The sequence below is a fragment of the Corvus kubaryi genome, unplaced genomic scaffold (assembly GCF_017639235.1).
Source record: "Corvus kubaryi isolate FWS band 111438036 unplaced genomic scaffold, C.kubaryi_AGA036_p1.0 37308, whole genome shotgun sequence".
Classification (NCBI taxonomy): domain Eukaryota; kingdom Metazoa; phylum Chordata; class Aves; order Passeriformes; family Corvidae; genus Corvus; species Corvus kubaryi.
Genome location: NW_024581096.1, coordinates 16783993 through 16797577, shown reverse-complemented (window position 1 = coordinate 16797577; position 13585 = coordinate 16783993). Strand labels below are relative to the sequence as shown.

Genomic DNA, 13585 nt, shown 5'->3' with positions numbered 1-13585 from the left:
CCCGCACATAGACTTGATGTTATTTTCCAAGAAATGTCTGTTCCTAGCCCTTGTGAAATATAATGAGCAGTAAAAGAAAAAAAAAGAAAAGAAGAAAACAACCCAAACTCACTGTATATAGATGTAGAAAAGAAAGGCTTGGACAAAGCTGTAAGTAGCAGAGCAGTCTAATTAGTTTAGAGATGGTTTTGCTTTAGATTTATTTTGCTAAGATTCAAGGTATTCAAAGTGATTGTTGTTTAACAGTAGCATAACCTCTGGAGACTAGTTGAGCATTCTTGAAGAAGTCTCCCCAAAAGAAGTGAATCCAAAAATCAAAACAAAATGAAAAAGAGGAAAAGTTTCTGAAATAGGGAATGTTTTAGAAAATCCACTGAGTTATTCATATGCTGCTAACAATAGAAAGAACTCAAAAGGCAGGACCCAGAACAGCAGGTACAGAGTCTAATTAATGCACGTACTCTAAGGAGGTTTAACCCATAATATTCTGAATGTAAGTGGTACTGTTTCAACAGCAGGATTGTTTCCAGCTATATACCTGACTTTCACTAGCGTATCACAAGATACAAAAAAATCCCAACTTCTATATTTTTTCTTGCAAACAAGAAATCTTGAAGATTTCAAGCTTTTTTTTTTCCTGAGGCTGCAAAGTAAAATGGGTAACATAATTATGTTGGATTTTTCTTTGAAGTAATAGGTAGGTTGAAGTGAGTCAAGCTTAGAGATTATCAGGATTTTAACTCAAACTTGATGTATCCTTATGGAGTAGAAGCTGGAACCTACTTATTCTCATTCTCACTTGAGTGATCTCTAGAGTTTGTTCATGGTTTTCTCATCAGTGACAGAGTTCTGAAACACTGGGAATACTTGCTTGGTCCAGAAAACCACCTGATTATTATTTTCACTTTAATGTTTTTCTTTTTATATTTTAAAATCAAAAGTGTGCCTTAATTGTTTGATGAATATGGCCTGAAGGCATACACCTCTCCTTACAACATGAAGTCCAAAGGTATTAGGCAACAAATGAGAAATTGAAGGGAGGCTGGTCTGTTTAAATGTAAGTTTTCTACTGTAACTCAAAGCATTAAATATTTGCAGGCTTTATTACGCACACCAGCACTTTCTGTGGTAGACAACTATCTTAACCAGTAATCTAAATTCTGATTTCTTTAATGGGGAGTCTATTCATTGGCCATTTCTTGTGTGTATGGAAATTAGACACCTGTTCTGGGGAGAAAATGCTCTGGATAGTTAGAATTGCAGAAACTTGAGCAGTGAGTCTTCTGTTGACTTGGACTGGGATGATCAAAATTATCTCAGAAGTTTCAGGATGAAATTTAAAGCTGGAACATTGGCAGTTGTGAGAGAACAAGACCTGGTACATGGTATGTCGAATCAATGGTTCATTCTGCACCTTGAGTGTACCAGTCAGCAAAGGATTGTTCAAAGAAACTTTGCAAGGAACTTTCAGGACCCCAGGAAAAAAAAACATCTATGTGTGAATCAGAGCCAGAAACTGTTCCTCCATCCTGGGGAAGAAAGTTTGACAGATCAAAAGCTTTCCAGTTTTGCAGTGGTGTGGAGCGAGGTAACTGTGGTGTTACTCAAAAAATAGGCATGAAGCCTTGGGGGTCTGCCAGTGACAATGTGCTCTCCTGTGTCAAATCTCTGCACTCAAGACCCTGTTTGCCTGATCCAGATTACAGTCCAGACTACTAGCAGTTCTGGAATAAATTACTCTTGCTGTAGGCTCTTGTCAGAAATGGTATCATGGGGCTGGGAAACTTGGTGAACTACTTCATTAAAAATTTCTATGAGAAATTCTGACTTTTAAAAACTGATGCCCTCATTAAAAAACTACTAGTTATCAAAAATCAGGATGAAACCATTGCCTGTGTTGTTGAAATGCTTACATATGCCAACAGATGCTCAAGTCTCTGCTGTCTGCCTGGACACTGCTAAATATAATTAAACACTGACGAGGACTGACTCTGATTTGGACTGTGAATATCAATGTCTCATTTTGAGCTATCATAAATGCATTTTAAGCAAGCTAATATTCTGTAAATATGGTTAACTTCTGCATTTGCATATTTGGCCTCTTAATTTATTTTTTACTATTGGTTCATGGGTGTCTATGAGTGGGTCTTCTGTATGCTTTTAACACACAGAACCTTATCAAGTTATCTATAGCAGGAATATTACAGCATCATAATAGTTAATGGAAAATAGCATAAGAGGAGAAAGAAAATTAGCATTCCACACAGCAGGGCATTTCGGATGTTAATCTGCCTTGCAATATAATTGACAGGGAAGCTGATATCTGGGAAGATTTTTATTCCTATCTTTTTCTCTAAACAGTTAGTGTTCAGTTGTTGTGCAGCAGGGGAGATGGAGAAAAAGAAAGTTCTAGCCAAGTGAATGTTCTTTACCAGCAAAGATGTTAACTTTTGTCAGAAGGTAGTTAATCACTGAGAGAGAAACAGATGAAGAAATTGGATAAAACATTTCCAGTTCCAAAAGTCTTTATTGATTGTGTCTCCCTCAAGAAAATTCAGCTCAATCTTTGAAACCCTCAAGTGATTAAACCTTGGGCAGTCCACTGTAGACAGAGCAAATGAGAATTGTTTCAAAACCAGACATGTAGAGCTAAGATACTTAAAGCGAAAAAAGATTTCTTTTTCACTTTGAAATCGTAGCTGGGAGACGTAACCTGAGACGTTGATTTTAAGGCAAGAGTTTTCTTAAGAACCATGATCTTTCTCTATATAACAGATCTCAGAATTTTGAAGCAATGAACTTTTTTATTTCCAGAGAAGGAGCTCTCTTAAAACACAAACCAGGAGACTGGAAAATGGGGCACAGATCTCTGGTCCACCACAGACAGCTCATATATCTTGGTCTAATTTTTTCAAAGATAATTAGGGCACAGAGAAACTGAGGCATCACTAAATGTGATGCTTAGACCTGTGACCAGTTGAGAGCTCCTATTTTTTTAGCAGTGATGTGAGCTTTTTGCTGTCAAACCAGCTCCTCTAGAAGACTGTGGATCTTCTTAAGTTGGAGCATGACCACTAGCCTGTGACCCAAGGTATGCAGCATTACTAGAGCCTCCTCCATTTTCAGTATACAGCCTGAAGCTCTTGTAGAGCTGGGCTTGGATTGCAGCTTGCTTGCTGAAAGCCCATAGTGGTCTGTTGGAGTAAAGCGCTTGATTTCTCTGCTTTGGGGTTTTAGGGTGTGAGGTACTCTAAAGATGATAGTGGAAAAGGTCCCACAGTAGTAGACACTATGAGCTGATCCATGTTCTTTCTTCTGTTACAGAAGACCATCTTGTTCACTAGTTCATGTGCTGTGCAGAATTCTAACATAAAACAGCACAGGAAGGCTAGTTAAGGAAATCCTTACTGCTAGCTAATATATTTGTAACCAAAAGCAAGAACATATTTGACTCCAAGAAGAAAAACCAACAAAAACCTGACAGCCTTGTGAAAGTTTTATCTTTTTTTGGGCAATGATTCTGATTTTAGTTACACTCACAAGTATTGGAAGGGCTGTAGTTTCAGAAGTTATCACCTGTCAGCCGAGCTGTGATAACTCGTTGAGCGCATACGCTACAGTCACAAAAGTTTGTGAATCAAAAATTGGCTTAGATCACTCGAGCCAGCCTTCTCAATGCCTAGGGTTATCCCAAGTGTTCTGGAATATTGTGGCTGAGATGAGCAACTGAGCCAAGGATTCTTCCAAGAGAGGCAATGGATTATGATTCAAATCATCAGTGTAATTTCACCACTTTGTTCCAACCCCCCTGCCATGGACAGGGTCTGTCAGACCAAGGTGCCAAGCCTCGTCCAACCTGGCCTTGAACGTTTCCAAACATAAGGCATCGACAACTTCTTTGGGCAACCTGTTACAGTGCCTCATCATCTTCACACTAAAAAATTTATTCCTAATATCTGATCCAAGTCTACCCTCTTCAAGTTTTAAGCCATCTTCCCCCTTGTTCTATAATTTCATGGCCATGTAAAAAGTTCCTCTCCAATCTTCTTGCAGCTCCTTAGGTTAGATGTCCCCAGAGCTATCTTTTCTCCAAGATGAACGAGCTCAACTCTCTCAACTTGTCTCCACAAGAGAGGTGCCCCAAGCCCTCTAATCATCTTTATGTTCTCCTCTGGACTCTCTCCAACAGCTCCCTATCCTTCTTAGTTTCATGACTCCAGAGAAGAAAGCAGTACTCCAAGTGGGCTCTCGCAAGAGTGATCTAGAGGGGAAAATCACCTCCCTCAACCTGCTGACCACAGTCCTTTTTCTGCAGCCCAGGACACAGCTGGCTTTCTGGGCTGTCAGTGTGCATTGCTGACATCAAACAACATTTCCAAGTCCTTCTCGGCAGGGCTTCTCTCAGTGCATTCTCTGCCCAGTCTGTATTTGTGCTTAGGTTAGTCCCAAAATGGATAAAAGACTTTGTACTTGGTCTGGTTGGACTTCACAAGTTTTGCACAGGGCCACCTCTCAGCCTGTCAAGATTCCCCTGGATGTAATCTCTTCCCTCCAGAGTGTCAACTGTACCACAAACCAAGTTTCTTGTTGGTAAACCTGTTGAAGGTGCACTCAAACCCAGTATCCATGTTGCCAGCAAAGACGTTTAGCAGCAACAGTCCAAATACCAGACCCTGGGGAACAGGAACACCACTTGTCATTGTTCTCCACTTGGACATTGAGCCATTGGCAGCAACCCTTTGAGTGTGGCCCTCCAGCCAATTCCACTGACCCATCCCTGAAATCCATTTTAGAGAAAAGGATGTTGTGTGAGGCAGTGCTTTGCACAAATCCGGGTAGATGGTGTCAGTTGCTTTTTCCTTTTCCACCAGTGCTGCAACCCTGTTGTAGAAGACCACAAGTTTGTCAGGCACCATTTGCCATTTTTGAAGCTGTGTTGACTGTCACCCAGCATATCCTGATTTTCCAGGTAGCATGTTGTCCAGGAGGGTCTGCTCCATGATCTTGCCCAACATGGCCTGCAGTTCCCTGAGGCTTTCTGTTTTTAAAATAGGGATTTTTTCCTCTTTTCCAGACAGTAGGTACTTTGCCAGCCTGTCAATCCCAAATATGAAGGACAGTGGCTTAACCACTTCACCTGCCCGTTCCCTCTGGACCCATGGATTCATCTCATCAGGTTCCATGGACTTGTGCATCTTCAGGTTCCTTAGATGGTCTCAAACCTGATCTTCTGCTAAAGTGGGTTGTTCTTCATTCTGCCAGTCCCTGCCTTTGCCTTCTTCAACTCAGGCTGTGTGACTGGCTCTGAGTTTTCAGAACTATTGTGTTCAGTTCACAGTGTATCTCCTGATAGTTTTGCCTCCTAGACTTGTGCAAAATCTTCTGGAGACTTACTGTGGAGTTGAAGTTGCCGTAACCACAATCATTATCCATCTGTATCTCATACAATTATTATTTACACTATTGAATTCTCTGGAGATAAAATTAAAATAGATCTTTTGTAATTTTTTTTCCATCTCAAACTTTTGTTTTTGTTTTCCGCCATCTCTTTTAACAATCCTGTTTCCCAGGAGACAACTTGATATGTCCTCATGCTTCCAAGAGACTGTAGTTCAATAGGTTAGAGTTAATTGGCAGGTGGGAGTTTCCAGATGTTTACGTGCTTGCCCAAAAAGCTGTCCACTGGTAGTAAGTGAACAGCTGGAAAGAAGCAATCCAAACAAAGCATCTTTAAGTTGATTGACATATGTCTGGAATGCATAGCATGTTTGAGAGAAATGGAATTGAAATTAGGAACAGTTTGGAGCGAGTCCTTCATTATCAATAATTAGTCAATTAGAATTTTTGTTCCAATTCAGATAAAATTCACAAGCACTGTACTGACTCAGTCAGTACCACCCGTAGAAGTGGAGGACAGAAATAATGCATTGCCCTCACACTATCTTTACTTAAGAGATGTGTTGAGAAATGTTCATTATACTGCTGAGATTGGGCAATTAAAAGGGAGGGATGGTGCAAATGATTTGTAATGGAATATGAAGCCTTTCACCCAGAAATCCTGCTCACATCTGGAGCAAACAGTTGATGGCAAGTGAGCAGTTAAGCGGAGCTACTTAAGAGTTTGCTATGAAAAACTTCTGGTTTTTTCCCAGTGAAATAAGTGGTTCTGTACACAATCATAAGGTTCAGCAGGGAAAATTGATTGTTCTGAAATTGAGTTCCATCTGGCAAATCGAAATGAAAAAAAAAAAAAAAAAACCCAAGCAAACCAAAACACAATTTTTTTTGCCATTTTCTTTTCTCTACAAAAAAACCAACATAGCTAATCATATGACATTATTTCAAGATTCAGTGGCTTAGAGTGCTGTACTCCACAGTGTTAACCTGAGTGTTCAATGCTGTGTTCTCCAGGAAGGAAGAGACCTTTGGAGGGGTCATAGGGAGGCACATGGAAAGAGGTAGCCTTGGAAAAGTAACACCTGAAAGAGGTTTTACAGTTTTCCTCCATTAAACACCATAGTACAAAGTAGAGATCAATTTTGATGTTTCAGGGAGGCAGGAGGGGTGGTGCAAGAAAGAGCACTGCCTTTTATCCTAATGCACAAGGAGATGAAATATAGAAATTCTTGCAGGATGGAATAATGGATACGTATCATCTTATAAGAGGCCACATGTTTTTGAAAAATACTATTTTAGCTGACGGCTAATGCTGCATATGTGCCTTACAGAGCAATCTTGTGGTAAGGAAAGGGAACACAAAAAACCCTGAACTGTCCTTTTCAAGTTCAGGTTTGAGGCCTGCTATGAACAGGAATCTATTTCATTTGGCCGCTGCTGGGATGGAACTTCTTAGTGTCTCTAAGCAACTAAGTCTTACTTAAAATAAATGAGATTTTTTTTTCATAAAGATATTACTTTTTGCCCAACACATGTGGGCTAGATTGTAATTCGTGTGCAAGATATATGAATGAAAAGGGAAAAAGAAACACTTCCACAGAGCATTTTTTTTGTCCCTGGAAAACAGGAGGGGTTTTTTTGTCTGATCATATGAGAGAGTAGTTTTATTTTCCACTTCAAAATCTTTTTGTCCGTAACACTGTGTTTGGTATGTCAGTGATAATTCGATTCATTCTAAGTACCGTTTTGGGGAGTTTGGCACTTCTACCACTTTTTACAACAGGTTTGGAGAGGACTTAATGGAGGTTTCTCCCTGGTGAGAACTTGCCTCCACACACACATTTACTGTGGATCTTGGATGGAAAATTTGCACCTTCAGAGAAGAGTCGTCTTCTGCCTACTCTGTCTGAATTACAGTCATAGTACAGTAGGAGCTGCAGGACATTGTTACCCTGAACTGTCATCATGGCAATCACAATGAGGAGAAAGATATAGCTATCATTATGAGAGCTTTACACTGCATAGTTTATCTCTATAACAGTGTGCTATGATGTGCCTAATTAGACTGTATCAGCTGCTCCATGTCTGCTACTAAAGGAAGACTTTCTTATTGTGTCTAGTAAACAGAGAGCTCTCAGCCTGTGATTTAGCACTGAAATTAAATTTAAGCATAGTTTCCCATTTGATTATCAGGCTATGGGTGACTTTTAAGGATCCTTTTCAATCCATTACTTCTGCTAGCTGTAAACTCTCTGCCACGATTTCTTCCTCTTCTTTGGTAGATACAGACTAACTGAAACTCATCCATTTAAAGTTAGAGGGGAACAAATCAAAATAATTCCAAGTACGCAAACTTTTGATGATGTTCAGTCTCCTTTTTTGACTGTCACCTTCTGCTTCTGAGTCTCAATTATGGAGACATAATAAATTGGCTTGAATAAACTGAAAGTAATAAGACCTCCAGAAAGTAACATAGGATAAGAGATAGTGAAAAAAATTGCTCTTTTTCTTCTTTTTCATGCCATATCATAGTTTCATTGTGAGAGGAGTAAGGTGACTTTCACAAGACAATCCTTGAGAAAAAAATGCATATTTATAGAAAAAAAAAATCTATTTTATTGTATATATTAATCTATTAAAAGCATGTAAAAATAAAAGTGTGTATTTCTTCAGTAATATTATCTAAGGAAATAATTTGGAAAAAACAGTGAACGTTGCATGGACAAAATGCTCACAGTGGCAATCAAAGTTGAAAAAAGTTTACAGCCTACTGTTTACTCACCTGTTACGTACTTTATATATGCTTGGGGAGAGGGCGGGTGGGTCAAGATGAGGTCATGGAACATGTTTGTTTCTTTGGTAGTCTCTCTGCACTTGTGCTGCTCTTGAAAGACTCTCTCAGTTTGAGGCACATGCTGCCTGAACCTTGAAATCTATGATACCTCCATTTCAAGGAGCTGGAGACATTCTGTAGTAATTTCAGAGGAAATGTCTTCTGCATAACAAGCACCTTTTTTTTTGCTGCAGGAACTGGCAGGTTTTCAGTATACTGCAGTAAGAAGAAATAATTTGATCACATCAGACACATAACTGATATTGCAACATCAACCAGTTTTACCAGAAGGGAAGCATGGAGGTGGGGAAAGAAAGAAAAGCAGGGCTCTACCTTGACAGGGCTTTAGCCTTTGTAGTGGATAAGACAACTTTTTGAAAGAATCAAAGATATAACCCATTGGTGTATCCCTGAAGTTCAAATGATTTGTGGGTCAGGGATGTTTTGGAGTGATTGTTTGGGCTTTGGCATGATTGCGTGTGGCATGATATATGACTGGAAGCCTGTGAGTCCTTGCAGCAGCTGGTGCAGGGTGGTGCCTTTCTGGTGTGATGCAAAAAGAGCAGCGAGTTTTTGGTGCAGGTCAGGCTAAACAATAGAAATATTCCTCTGCAGTAGGAAGTTCCAAGTCCTTGTATGCCCTTTTCTTAAAGTACTTGGTACAAAAGAAAGACATGAGACCTTTCAGCATATGGCAGCACTTGTTCCCAGTGCTGCTGCTGGAGCAGGACTGGGATCTCATGCCCCACCTTGCCACCATGTGGAACCTTTCAGATCCTTAATCCTGTGCAGCCTTCTGTATCTGACACTTAAGCATGTGTTGAAGGAAAAATAAGCACTCACAGGTACACTATTGCTCACTTTCCACCAGGGCTCAGAGGAAGCTATGATAGCTTCATTTCTCGACTCTTTACTAGTGACATACTGAGGAGAGGATTTTATGATTGATTTACTGGGAACGGGATGATGACAGGAAAGTGGTTTGCTCTATATATCAATTTCAGGAGGATCTTCTCTGAAGTACCACTGTTACTGAGGTTTTTCTTTTTCTTTGCAGGCTGTGCCTTCCTAACATACTGCGAAAGGGAGTCTGCTCTAAAGGCCCAGAGCGCACTGCATGAACAGAAGACACTGCCAGGGGTGAGTCCAGACTGATAACTTTTTGTTTTTCCTTTTAAATCCGAAATGGGTTACATATGGTGCTCTCATCTCAGATTTGGAAGTATAAAGTCTCCGTTTGTTTGGATGATTCACTATTTGCATTGTGCTAATAAAATCAAGACACCACCAACCCACCCAAATGGTTTCCATGCACAAAACTAAAAGCTTTTTACCCTTGTGGGAAGTCAGGAAAACAGTAATCAGCTGTTTGTGGACTGGGTTCTACCAGTCTTACCTAGCTGAGGATGTGCTTTAGGATTCTGACCACAACAACGAAATGTTAGAAGTCCTCACCATGTGCTTCCTCTCACTGTTTTTCTTCTCTGAAGCAAGTTTTGGCAGCAAGAAATCAAGAAACAGATCACATTATTGAGTTATCACAGAATGAAAACATATTCCTGATGACAAAGTGGTTTGACTCAGTTACTTTAGTATTCAAGCAGCTGTAGCAGATTGGAAAGGCGGTGAGACAAGGAGAAAAGAGAGAGAGGTAAGATGCACACGAGATAATGAGGAAAATTATTCACATGAGCAAGATCTAAGGTTCAGACAACACAAGCAGAACTAAAAATAGAATCAGCATTATGTGGGGAAGACCTGCCCTGCTGGATGGGTTTCTAGTTAAGCCGTTACCCAGAGGAGGGGGAGACACTATTTAGATTCAGCCAGAGTAAGGTGGATTGGGAACAGCGAAGTGCTCCTGTAGCTGGAATGGGGCTAGTTTTACAATGACCAGGAGTCAGTGATCACTTAACTAAGACCGGGCTTCTGAGGGTTCCAGGTTGCATCGAAACTGAGAGGAAATCTATCTAAAAATGTGTCTTTATTAGCTGGTGTTGGGTGATTGATTCCTGTGTTGCTTAACCTACCTTTCCACAAATCTAAGACACATCCCTTGCTCTGTGTTCTGAGGAGAGTGTTGATTCTGCTCTGCCTGTTTCCATCATCCTGGGTCTATTTACCTATCTCTAAGCCACCTTGCCAGTATGGAGATGCCCACGCACTTGCTCATCTACATCTATCTTTGCTTAAAAGGCCATACCTTATGCAAATATATACATACTTCATTCCCTAAAAATATTTCTGTCAGCTGACAACTCCCTCTGAATTATTTTTTTTTTCTAGAAACTCCTTAGCAGCAGATTGAAAGTAACTTCAGTCTTGTGGGGCGTTTAAGTTTTTCTGCCCCCTCCCCCTTCCAGTGTTTTCTTTTTGCTTTTCTCTTTCCTGAATGATAAAACTGGATGTAAAAAGAATGAGGATATGTTGAATAAGGGTGTTTCAGGTAACATTTTAACTTATTTTTTTCTGAAATATGCTAGAAATAAAACATCTGTTTATCAAAACTAGAGATGTGATGAATAGGGTGTTTTGTATTTAAAAAAGACTAATTGAAATTCCGGATTTTCCACTCAGACTGTTTGCTCTTCTCTTTGCGAGCCAGACCATTCACTTGCGCACGGAATTCTATCTTCTCTATGAGGTTAAAATCTCATCCTGAAATTGTATGATGGTGCTATCTTCAAGAAGACAGTGGGTCAGTGAAATTTAGGACTCAGAGTTGGAGAGGGAGGGCAAGTGATGATTTAGGATTTTATTTTTTTTCCAAGTTCTTTCCAAGTCCACCATTCTGAATCTCAACTTCTGTTTTAGAGACTTCAAATCACGAAACTCTTAAAGTCAAAACTGTTTTCTTGGACAGTGGCAAAATTCAACCAGCGTTTGGTCTAGGATCAAGACTTCCTTCAAAGGCTGCACTGACTCATTCTAGACTACAGGGAAACAATTTCTTCTTTGCTTTGTGTAATTTCTGTTACATATACTCCAAACTGGACACAGTGGCTCTAGAAGCTCTAGAAGGCTTTTTTTTTTTGCCCTTTTACAATTTCGGGAGACATATCAGGATCTGATTGAACTGTGAACAGTGAGTCCTCTTTCTAAAAGAGCAGCCAGGTTTCTTAGAGTTCTGAACACTGATTTTCCCATTCCTTTCCTTTCCTGTTCTATTTGTCTCAGGACAAAGGTTTACTTTCCACCAGCAAACCCTCTGCAGGCAGCTTTCTGCCAAGTTTCTGAACTCATCCTCTGAATGATGTCACTGTAGTTTATTTAAGGAAACCAGTCTTGTCTCTTGATAAACTATCATGCCTGGATACTGTTTTATGGTTCCTATCTGAGTAGAAGGGAATTATTTATGACTTACCTGACTGTTCTTGATAACATGCACCAAAAATATCAACCATAGTTCATCACCATAAAATAAGAAGCATTTTTAGGGTCAGGGGTCTAAGTCCTCATTCACATAATTTCACAAATGACACATATATAACATCTTCTCTTGACAATCCACTGTCTGTGACACAAACAGCATGACTGAGGAGGTATCAAAAGCAATTAACAGGCATGGTACAGGAAAAAATAAATAGTACTAGACTAAGCCGTTCTTTCCCATTTCCCAGTAAACTGCACATTTTCCTGCTCTTGCAATATTGCTGTTTATGTTCTTTTTATTATAAAGCACAGAACTGCCTAATTTTTAATAATATGCACAGGCATGTTAATGTATGGAAATGGTGAGGCATGCAGAGGTTTTGTCCAGATTCAGATGCCTTGCCTCTCAGTTATGTATCACTTTGTTTTTAGTGGAGTGGCTACATGCACATATTTTACAGTAATTACTTTCTGGATGTGCTTTGTAAGATGACAGAAATATGTTTCACATATTTCTATGTTATATGTAGGACATAAACTCATCCTGTGGAATAATCAAAAGACTTCCAAGCAGGTATGTGTTGATTAATAAAGTCTTTACAGCACTTTGTTTTTGGGTGGGAAGGAATCATGATAGATATTTTGAAGCAAGTAGAATGGAATGTAAAACATAAAACTATCAGTTGGATCTTCTTCATCTGAATGAGTAAATTAGGTTCTTTTGGAGAGTTTGGAATTGTTTTGCCTGAAATGGAAGGTTAATGTAGCAGAGTGTATATGTATGTGTAAAGAGCACTTTGTGATTGTTGGACAATTCAAATTCTAGTGTTTACTTGTGATTGTTTATTTTACATATAATAGAGTGGCTGGATGATGAAGTATATTAGTTCTTTAATAATTTATAGAAATGCTTTGATGTTGCAGTAATTACATTAAAGGTCACATATCAAAGGTAATTTGGTTGAGCAGCTGTGATGGTTTCTCAGAAGCAATCAATATTGCTGTCCATGGCGCTGATTTCACCAAGGGGACTGCCAGATTAAAGGAGGCTTATTACCAGACAGACAGACACGGGGGAAATCAAGAACAGATTGGAGAGATGCACTATTCTTTTTCCTCACCTATAATTAACACTGTTCACCATAATCTGTGCTAATCCTTCATAGTGGGAAACCACCTTTTTTTTTCCTTTTTTTTTTTACATAGCATTATAAAAAGTGAATTAAGGCAAGGAAGAGTAATTTGGGGGAGCAGGAGAGAGAAAGTAGAGAAAGTAAAAGTTGATTCACCCCTGGTATATCTGATGCTGATATACCCCGCAATGATAAAATGCAATATCAAAAATACAGGCCATGATCCTGAGGAAAGCAAGGCAAGGGGGAAAAAGTGATCTAGACAATGACAGTGCAACATATGGGAGAATTATCTGCCTGTAGATTTTGTATAATATTATCTATTTGCCCCACAAAGCTCCACAGGAAATGAAATAGAGGAAATAAAATTATGTTTTAAGTGTAGTCATTTTGATTACAAATTATAGTGAAGCGAACATTTTCTCCCCTTTCTTTTTTCTTTCTGAAGTGAATGGCAGAGGATAATGCTGAGAAATGTAATTACGCTATCAAGATCTACTTTTATTTATAGCACAAATAAACTGAGCTCTTGTATGATAAGCACAGCAGCATTTTTCTTCCCCTAGTTCTTTGTGTCTCTCTCAGGCAACGAGAGTGAACAGTCCATGTATACTTGGTTGGAGGCACTGTCTCTGCAGAGTTAAAACCTTCCTGTAAGACTTGCAAAGAATAACTATGAAATTAAGTATGTACGAAGCTGTTAACCTCAGCAATCTGCAGGGCCTGTTCAGTCTGAGAAATAGGCTGGGTTTTCTTACTGTATCTCTTCCTCTTGAAAGAGACAGTGGTACTACTGGTATGCTAAATTTCTCAGTGCGTAACATAATTAGTTTTCTCCCTAACTGTTCTG

General features: G+C 39.4%; 1 protein-coding gene across 16 annotated transcripts in view; it reads left to right on the top strand.

The window, feature by feature from the left end:
* Positions 1 to 13585, top strand: part of CELF4 (CUGBP Elav-like family member 4) — a 702112-nt gene that overhangs the window by 83115 nt on the left and 605412 nt on the right. For all 16 annotated transcript variants that reach the window (XR_006016178.1, XR_006016177.1, XM_042028752.1 and 13 more), the window contains exon 2: positions 9288 to 9370. Coding sequence is in view for 14 of the 16 variants with exons in the window: in XM_042028752.1 (XP_041884686.1) it covers positions 9288 to 9370 (83 nt within the window). In the remaining 2 variants the exon portion in view is untranslated. The remainder of the gene's footprint in view (positions 1 to 9287; positions 9371 to 13585) is intronic.